The sequence below is a fragment of the Salmo salar genome, chromosome 12 (assembly GCF_965601325.2).
Source record: "Salmo salar chromosome 12, fSalSal1, whole genome shotgun sequence".
NCBI classification, from domain to species: domain Eukaryota; kingdom Metazoa; phylum Chordata; class Actinopteri; order Salmoniformes; family Salmonidae; genus Salmo; species Salmo salar.
This window is the reverse complement of record NC_138302.1, coordinates 9452474-9465477: the sequence shown is the minus strand read 5'-3', so window position 1 is coordinate 9465477 and position 13004 is coordinate 9452474. Positions and strand designations below refer to the sequence as shown.

The window sequence follows — 13004 nt, the reverse complement described above, 5'->3', positions numbered from 1 at the left end:
GACCCAACGCTCTAACTGCTAGCTAGGTTACCTGCTGGTTACTGACCCAACGCTGTAACTGCTAGCTAGGTTACCTGCTGGTTACTGACCCAATGCTCTAACTGCTAGCTAGTTTACCTGCTGGTTACTGACCCAATGTACTAACTGCTAGCTAGGCTACCTGCTGGTTACTGACCCAATGCTCTAACTGCTAGCTAGGTTACTGACCCAATGCTCTAACTGCTAGCTAGTTTACCTGCTGGTTATTGACCCAATGCTCTAACTGCTACCTAGGCTACCTGCTGGTTACTGACCCAATGCTGTAAGTGCTAGCTAGGCTACCAGCTAGTTACTGCCCAATGCTCTAACTGCTAGCTAGGCTACCTGCTGGTTACTGACCCAATGCTCTAACTGCTAGCTAGGTTACCTGCTGGTTACTGACCCAATGCTCTAACTGCTAGCTAGGTTACTGACCAAATGCTCTAACTGCTAGCTAGGTTACCTGCTGGTTACTGACCCAATGCTGTAACTGCTGGCTAGGTTACCTACTGGTTACTGACCCAATGCTCTCACTGCTAGCTAGCGAGGTTACTGACCCAACGCTCTAACTGCTAGCTAGGTTACCTGCTGGTTACTGACCCAACGCTGTAACTGCTAGCTAGGTTACCTGCTGGTTACTGACCCAATGCTCTAACTGCTAGCTAGTTTACCTGCTGGTTACTGACCCAATGTACTAACTGCTAGCTAGGCTACCTGCTGGTTACTGACCCAATGCTCTAACTGCTAGCTAGGTTACTGACCCAATGCTCTAACTGCTAGCTAGTTTACCTGCTGGTTATTGACCCAATGCTCTAACTGCTACCTAGGCTACCTGCTGGTTACTGACCCAATGCTGTAAGTGCTAGCTAGGCTACCAGCTAGTTACTGCCCAATGCTCTAACTGCTAGCTAGGCTACCTGCTGGTTACTGACCCAATGCTCTAACTGCTAGCTAGGTTAATGGCACAATGCCCTAACTGTTTGCTAGGCTACCTGCTGGTTACTGACCCAATGCTCTAACTACTAGCTAGGTTACTGACCTAATGCTCTAACTGTAGGCTAGGCTACTGACCCAATGCTCTAACTGTTAGCTAGGCTACCTGCTGGTTACTGACCCAATGGTCTAACTGCTAGCTAGGCTACCTGCTGGTTACTGACCCAATGCTCTAACTGCTAGCTAGGTTACTGACCCAATGCTCTAACTGTTAGCTAGGCTACCTGCTGGTTACTGACCCAATGCTGTAACTGCTAGCTAGGTTACCTACTGGTTACAGACCCAATGCTCTCACTGCTAGCTAGCGAGGTTACTAACCCAATGCTCTAACTGCTAGCTAGGCTACCTGCTGGTTACTGACCCAATGCTCTAACTGCTAGCTAGGTTACTAACCCAATGCTCTAACTGCTAGCTAGTTTACCTGCTGGTTACTCACCCAATGCTCTAACTGCTAGCTAGGTTACTGACCCAATGCTCTAACTGTTAGCTAGGTTACCTGCTGGTTACTGACCCAATGCTGCAACTGCTAGCTAGGTTACTGACCCAATGCTCTAAATTTTAGCTAGGCTACCTGCTAGTTACTGACCCAATGCTCTAACTGCTAGCTAGGCTACTGACCTAATGCTCTAACTGTAGGCTAGGCTACTGACCCAATGCTCTAACTGTTAGCTAGGCTACCTGCTGGTTACTGACCCAATGGTCTAACTGCTAGCTAGGCTACCTGCGTGTTACTGACCCAATGCTCTAACTGCTAGCTAGGTTACTGACCCAATGCTCTAACTGTTAGCTAGGCTACCTGCTGGTTACTGACCCAATGCTGTAACTGCTAGCTAGGTTACCTGCTGGTTACTGACCCAATGCTCTAACTGCTGGCTAGGCTACTGACCCAATGCTCTAACTGTTAGCTAGGCTACCTGCTGGTTACTGACCCAATGCTCTAACTGCTAGCTAGGTTACCTGCTGGTTACTCAAACAATGCTCTAACTGCTAGCTAGGTTACTGACTCAATGCTCTAACTGCTAGCTAGGTTACCTGCTGGTTACTGACCCAATGCTCTAACTGCTAGCTAGGCTCTGACCCTGCACGCTGCTAGGTTACTGACCCAGTGCTCTAACTGTTAGCTAGGCTACCTGCTGGTTACTGACCCAATGCTCTAACTGTTAGCTAGGTTACCTGCTGGTTACTTACCCAATGCTCTAGCTGCTAGCTAGGCTACCTGCTGGTTACTGACCCAATGCTCTAACTGCTAGCTAGGCTACTGAGCCAATGCTCTAACTGCTAGCTAGGCTACCTGCTGGTTACTGACCCAATGCTCTAACTGCTAGCTAGGTTACTGCCCAATGCTCTAACTGCTAGCTAGGCTACCTGCTGGTTACTGACCCAATGCTCTAACTGCTAGCTAGGTTACTGACCCAATGCTCTAACTGTTAGCTAGGCTACCTGCTGGTTACTTACCCAATGCTCTAACTGCTAGCTAGGTTACCTGCTGGTTACTTACCCAATGCTCTAACTGCTAGCTAGGCTACCTGCTGGTTACTGACCCAATGCTCTAACTGCTAGCTAGGTGTAACCGATGTGAAATGGCTAGTTAGTTAGCGGTGGTGCGCGCTAATAGCGTTTCAATCGGTGACGTCACTCGCTCTGAGACCTGAAGTAGGGTTGCCCCTTGCGTTGCAAGGGCCGCGGCTTTTGTGGCGCGATGGGTAACGATGCTTCGTGGGGTGTCAGTTGTTGATGTGTGCAAGGGTCCCTGGTTCGAGCCCAGGTTGGGGCGAAGAGAGGGACGGAACCTACACTGTTACATAGGCTACTGAGCCAATGCTCTAACTGCTAGCTAGGCTACCTGCTGGTTACTGACCCAATGCTCTAACTGCTAGCTAGGTTACTGACCCAATGCTCTAACTGTTAGCTAGGCTACCTGTTGGTTACTTACCCAATGCTGTAACTGCTAGCTAGGTTACTGACCCAATGCTCTAACTGCTAACTAGGTTACTGACCCAATGCTCTAACTGCTAGCTAGTTTACCTGCCGGTTACTGACCCAATGCTGTAACTGCTAGCTAGGTTACCTACTGGTTACTGACCCAATGCTCTCACTGCTAGCTAGCGAGGTTACTGACCCAATGCTCTAACTGCTAGCTAGGCTACCTGCTGGTTACTGACCCAATGCTCTAACTGCTAGCTAGGTTACCTGCTGGTTACTGACCCAATGCTCTAACTGCTAGCTAGGCTACTGACCCAATGCTTTAACTGCTAGCTAGGTTACTTACCCAGTGCTCTAACTGTTAGCTAGGCTACCTGCTGGTTACTGACCCAATGCTCTAACTGTTAGCTAGGTTACCTGCTGGTTACTTACCCAATGCTCTAGCTGCTAGCTAGGCTACCTGCTGGTTACTGACCCAATGCTCTAACTGCTAGCTAGGCTACTGAGCCAATGCTCTAACTGCTAGCTAGGCTACCTGCTGGTTACTGACCCAATGCTCTAACTGCTAGCTAGGTTACTGCCCAATGCTCTAACTGCTAGCTAGGCTACCTGCTGGTTACTGACCCAATGCTCTAACTGCTAGCTAGGTTACTGACCCAATGCTCTAACTGTTAGCTAGGCTACCTGCTGGTTACTTACCCAATGCTCTAACTGCTAGCTAGGTTACCTGCTGGTTACTTACCCAATGCTCTAACTGCTAGCTAGGCTACCTGCTGGTTACTGACCCAATGCTCTAACTGCTAGCTAGGTGTAACCGATGTGAAATGGCTAGTTAGTTAGCGGTGGTGCGCGCTAATAGCGTTTCAATCGGTGACGTCACTCGCTCTGAGACCTGAAGTAGGGTTGCCCCTTGCGTTGCAAGGGCCGCGGCTTTTGTGGCGCGATGGGTAACGATGCTTCGTGGGGTGTCAGTTGTTGATGTGTGCAAGGGTCCCTGGTTCGAGCCCAGGTTGGGGCGAAGAGAGGGACGGAACCTACACTGTTACATAGGCTACTGAGCCAATGCTCTAACTGCTAGCTAGGCTACCTGCTGGTTACTGACCCAATGCTCTAACTGCTAGCTAGGTTACTGACCCAATGCTCTAACTGTTAGCTAGGCTACCTGTTGGTTACTTACCCAATGCTGTAACTGCTAGCTAGGTTACTGACCCAATGCTCTAACTGCTAACTAGGTTACTGACCCAATGCTCTAACTGCTAGCCAGTTTACCTGCCGGTTACTGACCCAATGCTGTAACTGCTAGCTAGGTTACCTACTGGTTACTGACCCAATGCTCTCACTGCTAGCTAGCGAGGTTACTGACCCAATGCTCTAACTGCTAGCTAGGCTACCTGCTGGTTACTGACCCAATGCTCTAACTGCTAGCTAGGTTACCTGCTGGTTACTGACCCAATGCTCTAACTGCTAGCTAGGTTACTGACCCAATGCTCTAACTGCTAGCTAGGTTACCTGCTGGTTACTGACCCAATGCTGTAACTGCTAGCTAGGTTACCTACTGGTTACTGACCCAATGCTCTCACTGCTAGCTAGCGAGGTTACTGACCCAACGCTCTAACTGCTAGCAAGGTTACCTGCTGGTTACTGAACCAACGCTCTAACTGCTAGCTAGGTTACCTGCTGGTTACTGACCCAATGCTCTAACTGTTAGCTAGGTTACCTGCTGGTTACTGACCCAATGCTCTAACTGTTAGCTAGGCTACCTGCTGGTTACTGACCCAATGCTCTAACTGCTAGCTAGGTTACCTGCTGGTTACTCAAACAATGCTCTAACTGCTAGCTAGGTTACTGACTCAATGCTCTAACTGCTAGCTAGGTTACCTGCTGGTTACTGACCCAATGCTCTAACTGCTAGCTAGGCTACTGACCCAATGCTTTAACTGCTAGCTAGGTTACTTACCCAATGCTCTAACTGTTAGCTAGGCTACCTGCTGGTTACTGACCCAATGCTCTAACTGTTAGCTAGGTTACCTGCTGGTTACTGACCCAATGCTCTAACTGCTAGCTAGGCTACTGACCCAATGCTCTAACTGTTAGCTAGGCTACCTGCAGGTTACTGACCCAATGCTCTAACTGTTAGCTAGATTACCTGCTGGTTACTGACCCAATGCTCTAACTGCTAGCTAGGCTACTGACCCAATGCTCTAACTGTTAGCTAGTTTACCTGCTGGTTACTGACCCAATGCTCTAACTGCTAGCTAGGTTACCTGCTGGTTACTCAAACAATGCTCTAACTGCTAGCTAGGTTGCTGACCCAATGCTGTAACCTCTAGCTAGGTTACCTGCTGGTTGCTGACCCAATGCTGTAACTGCTAGCTAGGTTACCTGCTGGTTACTGACCCAATGCTGTAACTGCTAGCTAGGTTACCTGCTGGTTGCTGACCCAATGCTGTAACTGCTAGCTAGGTTACCTGCTGGTTGCTGACCCAATGCTGTAACTGCTAGCTAGGTTACCTGCTGGTTACTGACCCAATGCTGTAACTGCTAGCTAGGTTACCTGCTGGTTACTGACCCAATGCTCTAACTGCTAGCTAGGTTACCTGCTGGTTACTGACCCAGTGCTGTAACTGCTAGCTAGGTTACCTAATGGTTACTGACCCAATGCTCTAACTGCTAGCTAGTTTACCTGCTGGTTACTGACCCAATGCTCTAACTGCTAGGTAGGTTACCTGCTGGTTACTCAAACAATGCTCTAACTGCTAGCTAGGTTACTGCCCAATGCTCTAACTGCTAGCTAGGCTACCTGCTGGTTACTGACCCAATGCTCTAACTGCTAGCTAGGTTACTGACCCAATGCTCTAACTGTTAGCTAGGCTACCTGCTGGTTACTTACCCAATGCTCTAACTGCTAGCTAGGTTACCTGCTGGTTACTTTCCCAATGCTCTAACTGCTAGCTAGGCTACCTGCTGGTTACTGACCCAATGCTCTAACTGCTAGCTAGGCTACTGAGCCAATGCTCTAACTGCTAGCTAGGCTACCTGCTGGTTACTGACCCAATGGTCTAACTGCTAGCTAGGCTACCTGCTGGTTACTGACCCAATACTCTAACTGCTAGCTAGGTTTACTTTCTGGTTACTCACCCAATGCTCTAACTGCTAGTTAGGTTAATGGCACAATGCCCTAACTGTTTGCTAGGCTACCTGCTAGTTACTGACCCAATGCTCTAACTGCTAGCTAGGCTACTGACCTAATGCTCTAACTGTAGGCTAGGCTACTGACCCAATGCTCTAACTGTTAGCTAGGCTACCTGCTGGTTACTGACCCAATGGTCTAACTGCTAGCTAGGCTACCTGCTGGTTACTGACCCAATGCTCTAACTGCTAGCTAGGTTACTGACCCAATGCTCTAACTGTTAGCTAGGCTACCTGCTGGTTACTGACCCAATGCTGTAACTACTAGCTAGGTTACCTACTGGTTACAGACCCAATGCTCTCACTGCTAGCTAGCGAGGTTACTAACCCAATGCTCTAACTGCTAGCTAGGCTACCTGCTGGTTACTGACCCAATGCTCTAACTGCTAGCTAGGTTACTAACCCAATGCTCTAACTGCTAGCTAGTTTACCTGCTGGTTACTCACCCAATGCTCTAACTGCTAGCTAGGTTACTGACCCAATGCTCTAACTGCTAGCTAGGTTACCTGCTGGTTACTGACCCAATGCTGTAACTGCTAGCTAGGTTACTGACCCAATGCTCTAAATTTTAGCTAGGCTACCTGCTAGTTACTGACCCAATGCTGTAACTGCTAGCTAGGCTACTGACCTAATGCTCTAACTGTAGGCTAGGCTACTGACCCAATGCTCTAACTGTTAGCTAGGCTACCTGCTGGTTACTGACCCAATGCTGTAACTGCTAGCTAGGTTACCTGCTGGTTACTGACCCAATGCTCTAACTGCTTGCTAGGCTACTGACCCAATGCTCTAACTGCTAGCTAGGCTACTGACCCAATGCTCTAACTGCTAGCTAGGCTACCTGCTGCCCAATTTATTGTCTTTCATGTTCTGTTCATTCTTGTCTTTCGTGTTATGTTCCTTTCATTCCAGCTCAGATCCTGCAGGCCAATGATGAGCTGACCCTGGTGGTCAACATGTATAAAGATATGATGGGGGGGAGAGAGAGCAACAGGATGAGAGGAGGAGGAGGAGAGGGCTCCATAAACAACGGTACATCTGTCTAGCTCCTCTCTACACCACTCATACATTGTGGTTTTGTCTGTCAAGGTCTACTAACAGTGTGTGTTGTCTTGTTTGTTCCTCCCCCCTCCAAGGTTTTCAATTTGGCAGAGAACCGTGTGTGTGTTCTAGTGTTGTAGTGGTGTTTCAGTCTGAATGTCTCTGTGTTGTCATGTCAGTGGAGTGTTGTCGCTATCCCTAGGACAGAGTACCTTGTGTGTGTTCTAGTGTTCTGTGTTCTGTTCTAGTGTTGTAGTGTGACTTCATAGAGGACGTGTTGTTTCAGTGTGAATCTCAGTGGTTGTATTTTCATATAGTCTCCATCCCCAGGTCCCAGCAGCCCCAGAGAGATAAAGAGTTACCATCTAATAGACCTGTCGGCCCTGGACTCTCCACAGACCCATAGACCACCTTCTAAAGACATGTCTTCCTCCGTCTCACCTCCCCACCACGTCTCCTCCTTCCTGTCCTCCTCCCCCTCTACCTCCCAGCCTCGCCTTGGCACCCCTCCTCCCTCCTCTTCCTCCCCTCCCTCCTCTCCTCTCTCCCGTCAACGGCTCAACAGTACTCTCCTATCTCTAATCGATCTGGACGTGACAGGTTCGTACAGGTTCTGTTTCTTTAGAACGTCCCCCCTTTCATGTGGATGTTTCTGCTGTGATGTCTTCATGATCCAGATGTGTTATGAAGCAGTATTCACTTCCTGTATCTGGACTGTAATAGTGTTTGTGTTGACATGTTCATGATGTGGTTCTGTGTCTAATGTTAACAGGGATACATGTGTTCTTTATTCAGGGCTGCATAAACCAGCATCGTCTCAAAGCCAGAGCAGCACATACTGCCATGAACTACTTCAGGTAACATTTACCTCTGTATGCACCCTAAATGGCTCCCTATTCCCTACATAGTGCACTACTTTTGACCAGAATGGCTCACTATTCCCTACATAGTACACTACTTTTGACCAGAATGGCACCCTATTCCCTACATAGTGCACTACTTTAGACCAGGGCCCATAGGGTCATAACAACACCAGATCATATTTACACTGATTTGTTCCTCTTCAACACAGATGCCTATTCTCCACCCCCCTTTATTTCAGATGAGAGGAGGAGAGGAGAACACAGGGAGAGACCATTCCCTGACCACGTGGGTGTGTGGAGGGAGAGACCACCCACTGGTGGCCCGGGGTTGCGGCAGTGGCTCGTCAAATGGGACTGACTGGTGAGGGATGGATTGAGAAAGAAAGCGAGAGACAGAGATGCCTTGAGACAGAGATGTCTTGATGATTCAATCTTTTCTTCTTCCCATCAGGGCGTTCCTTCAGAATCGTCCAATTGTGATGTCAGGATCACCATCAAACTCACAGAGTCAGCCAATGACAGAGTCAGGATCTCCAGTGAAATCAGAGAGCTTCAATCTCCCAGAATCCTTAGCAGAGATCCACATCCCGCTGGAATCCATTAAACCAAGTAAGGTTATGTCCTAAAATGGCACCCTATTCCCTATAGAGTGCACTGTTTTTAATCAGGGATAGTTGGTAAAAGGGTACCATTTGGAACACAGCCCTAGTTTTTGTCATTGAATCCTTTGTCACTGTGTGTTCAATTGGCAATGACTTGAAAATAGTACAGCCACAAGATTTTCATTTCCTGCTTGTATTTTTCTCAGGTTTTTGCCTGCCGTATGAGTCCTGTTATACTTACAGACACCATTCAAACAGTTTTAGAAACTTCAGAGTGTTTTCTATCCAAATCTACTATAATATGCATATTCTAGTTTCTGGGCCAGAGTAGTAAACTGTTCAGATTGGGTACGTTTTTCATCCGGCCGTGAAAATACTGCCCCCTAGCCCCAACAGGTTAAACACAGTAATACACAGAAAAGTGTGTCCCAAATTGCATCCTAATTCCTTTAGAGTGCACTTCTTTTGACCAGAGCCCTATGGGTGCACTATATAAGGAGCCATTTTGGATGCACACTAGGAGTTACAGTGTTGTCACTACAGTTATCTGTAGTCATTCATGTTAATGGATACCTCTTGTGTTTTCTATTTCAAGTCATCTGTTCCATGTTGGCACGTCTGAGGTGTTCATTTCCTGAATGTCTCCGATAGGTCGATTGGAGCCGATCACAGTGTACGACCAGAATGGCGTCCATGTTTCCCTCCATTTTGCCAAAGACCCGCCCCCGGGACACCCTAACGTTGCTGTGGTTATCGTCTCCACGGTGAACACCTCCTCACTTCCTGTTAAAGACATCCTGTTTCAGGCTGCTGTTCCCAAGGTAACAGACAAACGCCCAAACATGGACAAGACATTTTTAAACTCCTACATTCTTTAAGTCCTTCCAATGCTTGAAGGCTTTAACTTTAAACAGTCTCTCTCCTTGTCTAATGAATCCTTCGTTTCCAGCAATGACTGGTTGACTGAATGACTGATTGAATGACTGACTGTCAGGGTTTCCACGGGTCCTTGAATTTGAGGGAATTGGGCCTGGAAAGTCCTTGAATTTGATGTTTAAGAAGGTGTGAGAACCCTGGACTGATTGATTGATCTTACTGAATGACTGTCTGGCTGACTGAATGACTGGCTGGCTCACTGGCTAGCTGACTGATCTCTCTGTCTGTCCTCCAGACCATGACAGTGAAGCTCCAGCCGTCTTCAGGGAATGACCTCCCCTCCTACAACCCTCTGCTTCCCCCTGCTGCCCTCTCTCAGATACTGCTCCTCTCCAACCCACACAGGGTGAGTCTACTGCTCAACCTGACAAACTGGAAACACAGAGATTGTTTTGTTATCGTCAGACCTGTGACTTGGCCGGCATTCATTCATAGGCGCATCATCAACAAGGTGGCTTTTAAAGGCAATCTCCCTGACGTTCGTGGCGATCACGTTCAGGGTAAAAGCTGTGGATGCTATCTCAAGGGTTTATTAACTTTGAATGTCAAGTACAGTGGCTTGTTGACAATGTGCCTTTGATGTGTTATCTCCCTCCAGCGTTAGGTGTGAATGGTGATGGTTTGTGTGTTATCCTCCCTCCAGCGTTAGGTGTGTTTGATTAGAATGGTGATGGTTTGTGTGTTATCCTCCCTCCAGCGTTAGGTGTGTTTGATTAGAATGGTGATGGTTTGTGTGTTATCTCCCTCCCAGCGTCAGGTGTGTTTGATGTGATGGTTTGTGTGTTATCCTCCCTTCAGCGTTAGGTGTGTTTGATGTGATGGTTTGTGTGTTATCCTCCCTTCAGCGTTAGGTGTGTTTGATAGAATGGTGATGGTTTGTGTGTTATCCTCCCTTCAGCGTTAGGTGTGTTTGATTAGAATGGTGATGGTTTGTGTGTTATCTCCCTCCCAGCGTCAGGTGTGTTTGATGTGATGGTTTGTGTGTTATCCTCCCTCCCAGCGTCAGGTGTGTTTGATGTGATGGTTTGTGTTATCCTCCCTTCAGCGTTAGGTGTTTTTGATAGAATGGTGATGGTTTGTGTGTTATCTCCCTCCCAGCATCAGGTGTGTTTGATAGAATGGTGATGGTTTGTGTGTTATCTCCCTCCCAGCGTCAGGTGTGTTTGATAGAATGGTGATGGTTTGTGTGTTATCTCCCTCCCAGCGTCAGGTGTGTTTGATAGAATGGTGATGGTTTGTGTGTTATCTCCCTCCCAGCATCAGGTGTGTTTGATAGAATGGTGATGGTTTGTGTGTTATCTCCCTCCCAGCATCAGGTGTGTTTGATAGAATGGTGATGGTTTGTGTGTTATCTCCCTCCAGCGTCAGGTGTGTTTGATAGAATGGTGATGGTTTGTGTGTTATCTCCCTCCCAGCGTCAGGTGTGTTTGATAGAATGGTGATGGTTTGTGTGTTATCTCCCTCCAGCGTAAGGTACGTCTGCGCTACAAGCTGACCCTGGTCCACGGTGATGGAGAGCAGAGCCTCAGTGAGATGGGAGAGGTGGAGGACTTCCCTGACTGGGTCTCCTGGATGGGCCTCTGATCTGAGAGAACCCTGCATGGAATTCTAGAACCTGACAGATAGAGATAGACATTCTAGAATCTGACAGAGAAATATTCTGGTACCTGATAGAGAAAGGTTCTGCGGCAGAATGTGGAACCCTCTGCGATCGCTGCCTTGACGTCATGTAGTTGGTCATGTGATCTGTGGTCATCCTTGGAGGTTCTTAAAAATGGATATTTATTTAGTATTTGAAGTAAGCTCTGGGAGACCAGTCTAGTGTTAGGTGTGTGTGTTCTTCTGTTTGTCTGATTGACCCGGCTTTGCCAACTCCATGCCAAATGACCCACCTGGGTTACGTTTCTCCACCTTTTTATACCAAACTAGACCAGGTGAACCAGGTGCCTCTGCTACTGACCTGTTGTTCACCTGGCTCCTGTGTGAGCTGCTTGTTGTGTTTTTGTTCAAAGTCTGATTGATTGATTGATTCCTCAGATACTACACTCTGAAATCTGTGATCAATAAAACAAAGAATGCTGTTCTTATCTGGAAGTCTTCTGTGGTCATTCTTTGAGAAAAGGTAGATTAGAACCTGTAACCTGGTCCCTATCCCAGTTCCTAGTCCACAAGATTAGAACCTGTAACCTTCTGGTCCCTATCCCAGTGTCTAGTCCACAAGATTAGAACCTGTAACCTTCTGGTCCCTATCCCAGTGCCTAGTCCACAAGATTAGAACCTGTAACCTTCTGGTCCCTATCCCAGTGTCTAGTCCACAAGATTAGAACCTGTAACCTGGTCCCCATCCCAGATCCTAGTCCACAAGATTAGAACCTGTAACCTGGTCCCCATCCCAGATCCTAGTCCACAAGATTAGAACCTGTAACCTTCTGGTGCCTAGTCCACAAGATTAGAACCTGTAACCTGGTCCCTATCCCACAAGATTAGAACCTGTAACCTTCTGGTCCCTATCCCAGTGCCTAGTCCACAAGATTAGAACCTGTAAGCTGGTCCCTATCCCAGTGCCTAGTCCACAAGATTAGAACCTGTAACCTTCTGGTGCCTAGTCCACAAGATTAGAACCTGTAACCTTCTGGTCCCTATCCCAGTGCCTAGTCCACAAGATTAGAACCTGTAAGCTGGTCCCTATCCCAGTACCTAGTCCACAAGATTAGAACCTGTAACCTTATGGTCCCTATCCCAGTGCCTAGTCCACAAGATTAGAACCTGTAACCTTCTGGTCCCTATCCCAGTGCCTAGTCCACAAGATTAGAACCTGTAACCTTCTGGTCCCTATCCCAGTGCCTAGTCCACAAGATTAGAACCTGTAAGCTGGTTCCTATCCCAGTACCTAGTCCACAAGATTAGAACCTGTAACCTTCTGGTCCCTATCCCAGTGCCTAGTCCACAAGATTAGAACCTGTAACCTTCTGGTCCCTATCCCAGTGCCTAGTCCACAAGATTAGAACCTGTAACCTTCTGGTCCCTATCCCAGTGTCTAGTCCACAAGATTAGAACCTGTAACCTGGTCCCCATCCCAGATCCTAGTCCACAAGATTAGAACCTGTAACCTGGTCCCCATCCCAGTTCCTAGTCCACAAGATTAGAACCTGTAACCTTCTGGTGCCTAGTCCACAAGATTAGAACCTGTAACCTGGTCCCTATCCCAGTGCCTAGTCCACAAGATTAGAACCTGTAACCTTCTGGTCCCTATCCCAGTGCCTAGTCCACAAGATTAGAACCTGTAACCTTCTGGTGCCTAGTCCACAAGATTAGAACCTGTAACCTGGTCCCCATCCCAGATCCTAGTCCACAAGATTAGAACCTGTAACCTGGTCCCCATCCCAGTTCCTAGTCCACAAGATTAGAACCTGTAACCTTCTGGTGCCTAGTCCACAAGATT

General features: G+C 47.8%; 1 protein-coding gene across 1 annotated transcript in view; it reads left to right on the top strand.

The window, feature by feature from the left end:
* LOC106564102 (ADP-ribosylation factor-binding protein GGA2) overlaps positions 1 to 11649 on the top strand; it is a 30989-nt gene extending 19340 nt beyond the window's left edge. Inside the window, exons 10-17 of the mRNA XM_045690625.2 lie at positions 7033 to 7152; positions 7492 to 7761; positions 7957 to 8018; positions 8264 to 8385; positions 8476 to 8633; positions 9278 to 9447; positions 9798 to 9908; positions 11030 to 11649. Of these exons, the coding sequence (XP_045546581.2) occupies positions 7033 to 7152; positions 7492 to 7761; positions 7957 to 8018; positions 8264 to 8385; positions 8476 to 8633; positions 9278 to 9447; positions 9798 to 9908; positions 11030 to 11146 (1130 nt within the window). The 3' untranslated portion in view covers positions 11147 to 11649. The remainder of the gene's footprint in view (positions 1 to 7032; positions 7153 to 7491; positions 7762 to 7956; positions 8019 to 8263; positions 8386 to 8475; positions 8634 to 9277; positions 9448 to 9797; positions 9909 to 11029) is intronic.
* The last annotated feature ends 1355 nt before the right edge of the window (positions 11650 to 13004 follow it).